The sequence below is a fragment of the Moschus berezovskii genome, chromosome 5, assembly GCF_049115385.1.
Source record: "Moschus berezovskii isolate FMDL1 chromosome 5, NW_MosBer_1.0, whole genome shotgun sequence".
Taxonomy (NCBI): Eukaryota; Metazoa; Chordata; class Mammalia; order Artiodactyla; family Moschidae; genus Moschus; species Moschus berezovskii.
This window is the reverse complement of record NC_142464.1, coordinates 119,990,929-120,002,954: the sequence shown is the minus strand read 5'-3', so window position 1 is coordinate 120,002,954 and position 12,026 is coordinate 119,990,929. Positions and strand designations below refer to the sequence as shown.

Below are 12,026 nucleotides of genomic sequence, written 5' to 3'. Positions count from 1 at the left end.
TGGAATGAAGGGATAAATCACTCTCCCCTCCCTATTCAGTCAGACATATGCTGGGTAGAGAGGAGAATTATGGAGTGTGAGTCTATGCTTAGATACTGGAACTTGGAGAGAATGGATTTCTTCTTGGTGCTCCATGAAACGAGCTTATAAGGATTTTTCCTTTAGTGCTATTTCTTTTTTCAATCCATCCACCCATGCACTCATCATACACGTATGTGCACATGTGTATATCCATCTAAGCCATCTAATGCTGATTGATCATCCACTCCATGCTGGGTGCTGTGCTGGGCCTGAGTGCCCTTGACCTGAATGACACCTGTCTTATCCCCAAGTTAGCTATTATGACATGTTACATTGTGATCTGCAAATATGGGTCATAACTGAGTTCATAAACATCCGAAGCCGTATAATAAAACAGAATGATCTCTTCACAAGGTGGTTCTAGTGTTTCCTCTGTCCATGAAATTTTGCAGGCAAGAATACTGGAGTATGTTACCATTTCCTCCTCCGGGGGATGTGATTTCACAATATATTAATTAAAAAAACATGCTGCCACAATAATTGCTATACACCAGTGAGGGAGATGGGCTTCCCTGGTGACTCAGATAGTCAATAATCTGCCTGCAATGCAGGAGACCTGTCCTTTTGTCAGGAAGATCCCCTGGAGAAGGAAATGGCTACCCACTACAATATTCCTGCTTGGAGAATTCCGTGGACAGAAGAGTCTGGCGGGCTGTAGTCCATGGGGTCATAAAGAATCAGACACTTTCAGTTCACAATGAGGGAGACAGATACTTTTATGTAAAGTTAATAATTCAAACTCTGTAATTTAGAGTAGGAAAGCTGGACAGAGCATATACTTGACCTTGCCAGGGGGTTGAGGTGGATGTGGTGGGGATAAATGAGAAGACATACACAGTATTAAAGGGAAAACAGGAAGCAGAAGCTCCCAGCCTAGTTGTGTCCAGTTCCAGACACATTAAAAGCTAATCCTCAAAGCCCCAGGGCTCTGTTCTTTTTGTTTGTAAATGAGACATGCCTTCACTGACCACGCAGACATTTTTGCGTTTCTTAGCTGGTATATATCCTTACCTATGTGTATGTATACATTGGATTTAAATAAAATTGGGAAAGTCTTTTTACTTTTGAATATCAATTTTGTCTTTTGTAACATTATTATTATTGATTATAATTTTTGCAGATAAGGTTACGGTTGTAATTAAGTACTTAATGTAAAAATCACTGGTACAGTAAATTCTTAATTAATAGTGATGATGATGATGATGACATATTGTAATCCTGTGCTCCCTCATTGGCTTGCCCCCAATGTTTGCTTATCAAAATGGTGGCAATGTCATGTTCATGATCACATTCCCTAGAAAGGGGTTCTCAACCAGTTGGAATTCAGCACCAAGGGAAAACTGGAAATGCCAGGAGACATTTTTGGTTGTCACAAGTGGTGGGGAATGCCCTGGCATCAAATGAGATGTGGCCAAATGTCATTCAATGTATGAGATAGCCGTCCCATGTCAACAATTATTTGGATCCAAGTATTATTAGTGTGGAGGTTGAGGAACCTTGGTTTAGAATAATATTGGAGAGCAAGAGGTGAACAAAAAGTTTGTTGAATGAAAAATGCATGAAAGGATGGATGAGTAAACGGTTTGATGAATACGAGGGTTACCTGATCTCGCATATGGTTAAAACTGTAGCAATTGTTGTTGTTCAGTTGTTGCGTCTGACTCTTTGGGACCCCATTGACTGCAGCACACCAGACTCCCCTGTCCTCCACTGTCTTCCAGAGTATGCTCAAAATCATGTTCACTGAGGCGGTGATGTTGTCTAACCATCTCATCCTCTGCTTCCTTCTTTGCCTTATGCCTTCAATCTTCCCCAGCATCAGGGTCTACTCAGTCACTAAGTCATGTCCAACTCTTTGCAACCCCCTGAACTGTAATCTGCCAAGTGTTTCTGTCCATGGAATTTTCCAGACAAGACTACTGGAGTAGGTTGCCACTTCTTATTTCAGGGGATCTTCCTGATCCAGGGATGAAATTCACATCTTTTGCATCTCCTGCACTGCAGGCAGATTCTTTACCACTATAACACCCGGGAAGCCCCCAGGATCTAACTAGTAATATTCAATTTCAGCACCAGGGTCAATTACTAACATTCAATTTACTCTGAATGCATATCCATATCTTTAAATAGCATTACAATTACCTCATGAAACAGATATTTCATTTCTAGTTTTTTATATGGCTTTGGAAATTCACAAACGTAGCTATGACTAATATTCGCAGATCACAATGTAATAGATAATAACAGCAAACATTTACAGAATGCTTTCCACATGGCACTTATTCTTGAGCATTTTATATGTATTATTTTTCTTAATCTTCACAATCACACTTATTATCTCCAATTTACTAAGAGGAAACTGAGATTCAAAGGCTTTTTCTCCCCCAAGAATGCCAAGTTAGTAATTGAAAGAATCATATCTTTCTGAGTCCAGTGCATTTTTGTGTGACCACTACATTACCACTTCCAGACACAGTAAGCCAAAAAAGCCAGTAATATCTAACTATGATCATGGTGTTATTATAGAATTTCAAGCATATTCATGACACAGTAGTGTGTTCACAGGTGTTACCAAATAGAAGGCATTGAAAGATGAGGCGAAAGCTCCAAATGAAAGCGTATCTGATGTTGAAACTTCACCTAAAGAAACTTTATCTAGTGTTGATTAAGGGCCATAGATTCGGTAGCAGCTGATTGCCAAATATTTTCTGCATAAGAAATTCAGCAATGAATTATTATCTAATCACTTGAATATATATATTATGATATTGTTTCCCATAACATCAGTAAATCACATGCAGTGACGAGAGATGTATTTCTTAGATCTATTGATTCTTTTCTTCCTATCTTTGTCCCACATTTTATACTCGGAAACTTGTTTTCAAAGATTGATTCCATCCAAAACTTTCTTTTTTATCATTAGCACAGCCTCACTAGAATTTTAATTCGGTTTACTTTGAAGCATTGCGGAACCTGGCAAGCTTCATGAGCCAGCTTATTTGTGGGGGGAGAAAAGTGACAATTATTGAAAGAGTAGGGGACATTTGTCTTGGACTCTGATGCTGGGAAAGGTTGGGGGCGGGAGGAGAAGGGGATGACAGAGAATGAGATGGCTGGATGGCATCACCGACTCTGTGGACATGAGTTTGAGTGAACTCTGGGAGTTGGTGATGGACAGGGAGGCCTGGCGTGCTCTGATTCATGGGGTCGCAGAGAGTCGGACATGACTGAGCGACTGAACTGAACTGAACTGAACTGATAGAGCTGTAAGAAATCTAGATTTTTAGCTGCTATAGGACAGGTGGGAGAGTGTTGAACTAAGAAAGATCAACAAAGGTATACAGTACTACTGTCATTTCACCCGTTTGAGAAGCAAAATCTAGAAGCCTTTTGTGTCTTTTTGAGGCTCTCAGTGCAGAGAGGATGGCCCCTGTGCTTCTGGCTCCTAATTCTTGCCCCCACTTCATCTGTCTGTCTCCTCCCCATCCATCTGTCTGTCTATCCATCCATGCCCCCCTCTCACAGGCAGCCACTGTACCAGCCCATAGGTCGTGGGTATCAGATGTTCCAGGTGAATTCAGCTCTGCCAGGCATTCCCCTGCCTGCCCTTCCATCTTCCTTAACTTACTGAATCATCTACCCCTCTGTGTTCTCATCTATAAATGGGGCCACGTCCCCTTGAAAGAGCTGTCATTAGCATGCAGTGAGATTGCAGTTAGGAGGTTTAGAGCAGCAACTGCAGCATAGCACGGACTCAATAAATGGCTCTGATTAATGAAGGTGAGGTCAGGAAAGGAATGAAAGGGCGCGCCTCATTTGAAAAAGCAGCAAAGCAAGGGAGTCATCTTAAGGTGGGGGTGACAGAGGGGTTTTTACGGAACTTCGTTCATTACCTGCAGCCCCCTTTTCACCTTTCTCTCCTTTCCTGCCGTCTCTACCATCTCGTCCTGGGAGGCCGATCCGACCATGGGGCCCGGGGGCACCATTCGCTCCGGGGGGGCCTGGAGGCCCAGGCAGGCCAGGAATGCTACAGATATACCTTGGGGAGTAGCTCTCTCCTTTGAACTGATTACCCCGCGGTTGTCCACTGGCGCAAATGGCAAAACTTGTAACATAGAGCAAGACAAACATCTTTGGCTCTGAAAGAGAAACACATGGACATCAATGCCCCCTCTTAGGTGGGGGTTTCAGGATAAAGGAACAGGAGAGTGGGCATTTTCAACAATCACCCCAGGGACCACCTCACCACGGGTGTCTAAATACTGTGTTTGCCCTCAAAATTCCACTTGAGTTTTGTTAGCACATTATTCCTTATTATAATTGAATTTATTTATCTTTAATTGAAGGATAATTGCTTTACTTTATTGTGCTGGTTTCTGCCAAAGGTCGCCATGAATCAGCCAGAGGGATACCTATGTTCCTTCCCTCCTGAACCTCCCTCCCACCTCCCTCCCCACCCCACCCCTCTAGGTTGTTACAGACCCCAGTTTGAGTTCCCTGCATCATACAGTCAATTCCCATTGGCTATCTATTTTACATATGGTACATATTACTCTTTTTATTAATAAGCTTTATTGTAAAAGCACAATATTATCTTACATCAGAAGGAAGAAAAATGTACTTATTGAACAAAATTACTTTGGTGGAATGCTTTCGTAAAATTCCTGGTGACTCAGAAAACATTGTCTGAATTAGCACATTACTGATAGTTCTCAGTTGGTGGAGATGAAGCACTGATTTTTAAAATTCCAAAATAAATCACTTTGTTGCATTTTTTTCCCTGCAGGAATTAATGATGGACTTTGAAAAATAATGTTTTTTTTCCCGAAAGTATGCATTTTTTTTTGGCTTCCCTGGTGGTTCCGCGGTAAAGACTCTCCCTGCCAAGCAGGAGACTTGGGTTCGATCCCTATGTTGGAAAGATTCCCCTGGAGAAGGAAATACCAACCCATCCAGTCTTCTTGCCTGGGAAATCCCATGGACCGAGGAGCCTGGTGGGTTAAAATCCATGGGGTTGCAAAAGAGTTAGACACGACTGAGTGACTGAACAACAACATGCATTTTAAAAAAGAAAAAGAAATGCAAATGAATAAGATAAGCATCAACTTTATTCTCACCATCCAGAGATAATTACTGCTTATACCTCAGTGTGTATGTTCTTCTGGTCTTTTTTTTTTTTTTCTGTACTATGAAGAAAAGTGATATTATGACATTCCTGCCAGTCTTTAACATTTTTTTTTTCACTGAACAATATGTAAGGAGTATCTCCCCATGTCAAAAATGCTCATAACATTAAAAACAGTTTTTGCATTTGTCTCTATTGTCCTTTATGTATACCATTTCCCTTATAGATCTTTGTTTCCAGTTTTTTTTTTTTTTTGGCCAGGATAAGCACCCTGCTAGATAGACATCTTTATGTCTAAACTTTGTATGCATCCATGGTCGTCTTTTTAGAATTTATACACTTTTTAAAGTTAGTGAAGGGAAGTGACATTTTCAGAAAAATCATGTTTTCCACTTGCTAATCATGTGTAATGCCAATTAGTGTTAATTGGAGTTCTTTGCATGTCCTGAGTGGGAGGTGTCTCAAACTTTAATTTAAAATCTGCAGGATAGAATACTTCAGTGTCCCATTAAGCTGTTAGTCTTGGGGCGCAATTAAATAGCTGAGTGAAATTAAACCATGCAAGTTGCCATGTGCCCTGAGTGAAATAGGCAACAGGTCTCATCAGCTCTGATCTAATAGGATTTGGATTTTTTTTCTCCACAGAGCCTGGATGCTGACAATGATGGATCATCTATTAGCATCACATTTGGCATACAGACGGAGTGGTGGGTAGTTTGGCTGGGGACAGTTGATTTATAGGCTAATGGCCTTAGGGCTGTCTGCCTCTTGGGTAGGGGAAGTATACACATGGTTTTGGAATGGTGTAAATGAGTTGTTTTTGCGTGGTTGGACCTGTGCTTTAATAAGAAATCTGTACAATGCTTGATGTCTATGCCTGGAATATACTTGTCCAAAGGAAATAATCATAGCTTGTGAGAAAAGCAATTGGATAGAGTTATTTTTTGACAGCCACATCAGAAAATTAACCAGCACACTGTACCACTTTTATGGCACCCATGGGGAAATTGCAACATCTTGGAATCAGATCCAGAAATTTGCCAGAGCCTAGGAATGACAAACTGAGAAAAACACAGAGTGTACATGTGGTTCGAAATAAGTCTGATTCCTAGAAATCTTATTTAGTGAAAAACTGAAGCAACTTATCCAAATATAGGCTCTGTATCCTTGACCAAATCTCCATGTTTCCAGTGCCCCTGCCCCTCATAAAAAAAAAAAAAAAGAAAGCGAATATTTTTGATATGCTCTGTTTAGAGCACAAACTCAAAATTATTTATCCTATTACTTTACTGGAATTAAGGCACTTTCTGAAAACCCCAACACATCAGATAAACATACCAGTCTTTCCAAAGGTGCCTCAGATGAGAGAAAATGGAAAGAATCTTTTTATCCAAACCCTTGTCAGTTAAAGCAAGACGTGGTTATTAAATTGCTACTTTCTTCCCCTTTGTAGAAAACTGATTAGAGGAAGCTTTGAGAAGGGATTTGAAAGAGAAGAACAGGTACTTATAAGGAAGCTTTTAATCAGACCTGGAATGGATTGTTGTAGCTGAGCCCAGAAGCTGGTCCTAGGAGGGATCTGAAATGATCTGAAGGGAAGATGCTTTGGGCAGTGGCATCTCAGACCCTGGTGGAGATGCTGAAACACTTATGTCCATCACTGGGGATCAGTCTATGGAGAAGCATGTGGTCAAAGTTGAGGTTATGATGTATTTAAAGATGTGCTCAGAAGAAAGGATATTAATATTTCCTCAACAGTGAAGGATCTTCTTGCCAGTGCAGGAGACCCAAGAGAGGTGAGTTTGATCCCTGGGTCAAGAAGAACCTCTGGAGAAGATAATGGCAACCTGCTCCAGTATTCTTGCCTGAAAAGTCCCGTGGACAGAGGAGACTGGTGGGCTACACTTTGTGGGGTCACAAAGAGTCAGACATGACTGAGTGACTAAACAACAGCCACAACCACAAGCCAGACCGTGGTGCTCAAAGGAAGGATAAATTAAAACTAAAACTGATGTAATCATTGAATAAATGATGGCCACTCATTGGCAAATGCACTGGAATATTGTTTGCACAATAGTCTAAATACCTAAAGCATTCCCAGTTAGAATATTTTGAAAGGCCCTCAGAATGGTTATCCATTAAAAATCCTCATCTGAATTGAGGGATGAGGTGTTTTGTGGTACCTGATGAATGATGATAACATGATGATGAGTGACTAGTCAAGGCTTGGGACTCGAGTCATCAGGATAACAAGGGAATGTGGGTTATACTGGAAAACCACAGGGGCTTCCCTGGGTGGCTCAGACAGTGAAGGACCCACCTGCAGTGCAGGAGACCCGGCTTCACTCCCTGGGTCAGGAAGATCCCCCTGAAGAAGGGACTGGCTACTCACTCCAGTGTTCTTGCCTGGAGAATTCCAGAGACAAAGGAACCTGGCAGGCTATGGTTTCAGTCAGGCACCACTGAGGGACTAACACACACACACACACACACACACACACAGTGGGGTCACCTTGTAACTGTCCTTCACTGCAAAGTCAAAAGCCTCGTGGTACATGGTCTACAAGTACCTACCCTGTCCACCTTCCTTACCTCCCTGACCTCATCTTCCACTCTCCTTCCCACTTCCCCAGCTTCAACCACAAACTATATTGCTTGATGTTTCCTGAAGATACCAGGTGTGCTCTGCCATAGGGCCTCCACATCGTCTCTTCCCTCTATCTGGATCTCTCTTCCCCAGGAAGCCTACATGTCTCATTCCCTCACCTGCTTATGTCGTTGCTCAGACGCTTCCCTCTCATTAAAGACATCCCTATCTCCTTATCTAACATCACAAACCCTCTCCTACTCCCTGACCTACCTCACGATGCTCTACTATTTCTCTTGTCCATTGTTCCCATCATCCTTTAATTTATTAGATTATTCTTAAATATTCTTATTGTATTTATTATTATCAATAGATTATTATATGAAATATTTTATTAAAATTTTTATTTATAAAATATTTTTAATATCACTTTCTGATAGAATGCAAGCTCCATGAGGGCAAGGATCTTTGCCTTAGCCACTGATGTCTAGAATAGTGCTCGGCACAGAAAAAAACTCAGGTTGGGGCAGAGGAGATTGTTTTGGGAGGCAGGTGTGATTTTTTTTGGGGATAAAAGCCTGGAGAGGAATTATAGAATATGAGAATATTACAAAAGGGAGAGGGAAGAGAGGACTTAAAGAAATATTCCTGGAGTCTGTGGGTTCCTTTTGCGGTGTTTGAGAAATACAGATAAAGGACTTAAGTTGTTTTAATTGTGTATAGTCCAGAGTATTTAAAATATTTATTTTTTGTATAGCTAAAACATGCGCATTCATAAAATTAAAAAAAGAGATGTGCAATAAAAAGGAAATCTCTTCTTCCCAACTGTCTCCCCGACATCCAGGTTCCCTCTCTAGAAGAAAGTCCTGTTGCTGTGGCTTCTATGTCCTTCCCCCTATAAAAGCACTGTATGCAAATTCTTGCACCTTGTTTTTTCCCTTAGCTTGGCGATCTTTCCATATTAGTATATAGATAAAGCTGCCTTATTCTTTTTTTAGTGGTTATAGAATATGCATCATAAAGGTGTATTATCTTTAACAGGTCACCTATTGATGAATATTTGGGATATTTTTATCCCTGCGCTATTACAAACAATAGTGCAATAGATATTTATATACATATATTCTTTGCACGTGGTTTATAACATGAACAACAATAGCTTTTCCTAGTTTGTTTTTTCACTTCATTTGTGTATTTTTTAAAATCTATTTATTGTGAAAGTATTTTTTTGAGGTTCAATTTCTTGTGCTTAGAAAGTCGTTCCCATTTCAAGATAACAAGAATACTTCTACTTTTCTTTTAGCTTTTTGTTCCATTTATGTATTTACAATTTTTAGTTGCTGAGTTGTGTCCAACTCTTTGAGACTCATGCACTGTGGCCCACCAGGCTCCCACCAGAATTTCCCAGGCAAGGATACTGGAGTGGGTTGCCATTTCCTTCTCTTTGTTTCATTTTTCATGTTTAAAATTTGAGTTACTGGAAATTTTTCTGATAAAAAGTGTGAGGTAGGGATGTACCATTATATTTTCAACACTTTGTATTAAAAGATCCATCCTTCACACATTGGTTTGCAATGAATTTGGTTATTTTGGATGAGAATAAACTATGTGAGTCATGACTCTATACACATTACAACATTTTAAAAGTTTTTTGAGGTTTAATGTGAACATCATAAAACTGACTAATTTAAAATATACAACTCAATGTACACCACAATCTAACTTCAGAACATTTTCAAAACTACAAAAGGAAATCTTGTACACATTAGCACTCACTCCTCATACAAAATACCCTGAAAGATTGCACTGAATATGTAAATTTATGTAGAATTTGTGTTAAAATGTATTTTTTCCCCACTATTGTGCTCCTTTGGAGTTATAAAATCGAAGGTCTGAAACTATTGTTAATTTGAACAGATCTGTCCTGGATATTAATTGTAAATGGCTCTCTATTCAATTTTTCTGTAAGGATTACAAAGTAACAGAACTTTAATTCTTTGAAACATGTAGTTTTTAAATTACTCTGTGGTACTGTAGATTTCAAAGCCTCCATGTTAATGTATATTTTGAATCTGTAATGTAGGAATGTAGTATACAGTGTTTTATATATCTTCTTGGTCATAGAACCCTTTGTTTTTGTTAAACTATCTATGTTAAATACTTGGAAAAACACTGGATAAATTAGTGCAAAAGTTCAACTTTTAGAACATCTGTCCACAGTTTGAGATCTTTCTGTAAATAGTATGATTTTCCTTTATTGTAAAATAAAATAAACCCATGCATACATGGTCAACTAATACTTGACAAGGGAGCCAAGAATACTCACAAGGCAAAATATAGTCTCTTCAATAAATAAAAGGTATTGGAAAAACTAGATATTAACATGCACAAAAAAAAAAGAAAGAAAGAAAAAGAAAGAAACTGGAATCCTGTTTTACACCACTCAGAAAAAAACTCAAAATGGGTTAAAGACTTAAATGTAAGGCTGAAAATCATAAAACCTCTGGAAGAACACACAGGGAAAAAGCATAATAACACTGGTCTGGCAACAGTTTTGGGGATATAACACCAAAAGCATAAGCAACAACAGCCAAAATAAACAAGTGGGACTACATCAATTTAAAAAGTTTCTGCACAGCAAAAGAAATCATAAACAAAATGAAAAGGCAAATATGGGAGAGAAAATATTTCCCAATCATATATCTGATAAGGGGTTAATATCCAAAATACATAACAAGCTCGTACAACTCAATAGTAAAACCCAAATAATCCAATTAAAAATGGGCAAAGGATCTGAATAGGCAGTTTTGTTCCCCAAAGAAGACATATGAATGGAGTGCGGGTACATGAAAGATGCTCAGCATCACCAATCACCAGGAGAATGCAGGTCAGAAACACATCGAGCTATCACATCTGTTAGAACGATTGTCGTTGAAAAGAGAAAACAAGTGTTGGTGAGAATGTGGAGAAAAAGAATGCGGCATGCCCTTGATGAGAACATGAACTTGTACAGCCATTAGAAGAGACAGTATGGAGATTCCTCAAGAAATTAGAATTAGAGCTACTGCATGACTCAGCAATCCCACTCTTGGGGTATGTATCTGAAGGAAATGAAAATCATTACCTTGAAGAGAGATCTGAATTTCCACAAAAAATCTCATTCAAAAAGTATATCCACCCCAACATTCACAGCAGCATCATTCACACTAGCCAAGACATGGAAGCCACCTAAGTTTCCATTGACAGATGAATGGATAAGGGAAATATATGAATGCAAAAGGAAATATATAAAATATACAGTGGAATATTATTCAGCCACAAAAAAGGAAACTCTGCCATTTGTGACCACATGGAGAGCCTGCACACAGCCCTAAAAACAGTCCAGGTAGGTAGGATTTGAACTGAACTCTTTTGTCTCTGAACACTTGGGTTTTTTCCCCAACATCATGTGAGGGAAACTGTAGCATGACTTCAAGGCAAAGGGCTCGATTACTAATTCAATTTGAAAATGTGTTTTGCCTGGAAGTCAACAGAAGGATAGGTAAGCATGCCTGCCAAAGCGAGACACATCCTTGGCTTACAGGGGAAGGGATTTCACAACAGTGGGCTGTGTGCTCCTCTGGGCTATGAGCAGGGCGGGACGGGAACTGAGGTGCTCACACCCCAGTGCCTTCTGCCTGTGCTTCCTCAGCTCTGCCTTGGGGGCCTGGGTTTTCCTTCTCAGACCGCCTTCTTCTGTTGACCATGAAGCCCCTCCCTCGCCTGTCTCTACTGCAGCCTCCATGACCACGCAGCCACATGGTGTGACGGCTCACTATTGCCTTTTCTCCACCAGAATGTAAACTCCATCACTGACACTTAGGGCAAAGAGTGCTCTAGAGAAGAGGCTCAACAAGGGTTGAGCGAAGGAAGAGTTAATCGATATTTATTCTTATCAACAGCTCCTGATTTATAAAGCTCTGGCTGCTTTATATAAAAGGCAACAATGGTACAGCAATAATCAGTGTTGACATTTGTCAAACAGTGTGTCGTCTCTTTGACACGTGAAGCTCTGTCTTCCCAAAGCTCCTCTCCTGGTAGGTCAGACAGGGAACCCATGTGCAGAGAAGTCAGGTGACTTGTCTGCAGTCACAAAGCTAGCATTACACCAGACATTTGAACCCAGGTCTTCCGTTTCATGGATTCTTCTTTCAGAGCTATTTGCTTCATGAACTTAAAAACTACCATAATGAA

General features: G+C 40.0%; 1 protein-coding gene across 3 annotated transcripts in view; it reads right to left on the bottom strand.

The window, feature by feature from the left end:
- C1QTNF7 (C1q and TNF related 7) overlaps window positions 1–12,026 on the bottom strand; it is a 128,257-nt gene that overhangs the window by 3,867 nt on the left and 112,364 nt on the right. For all 3 annotated transcript variants that reach the window (XM_088836512.1, XM_088836514.1, XM_088836513.1), the window contains exon 2: window positions 3,975–4,220. In XM_088836512.1, the coding sequence (XP_088692638.1) occupies window positions 3,975–4,220 (246 nt within the window). The remainder of the gene's footprint in view (window positions 1–3,974; window positions 4,221–12,026) is intronic.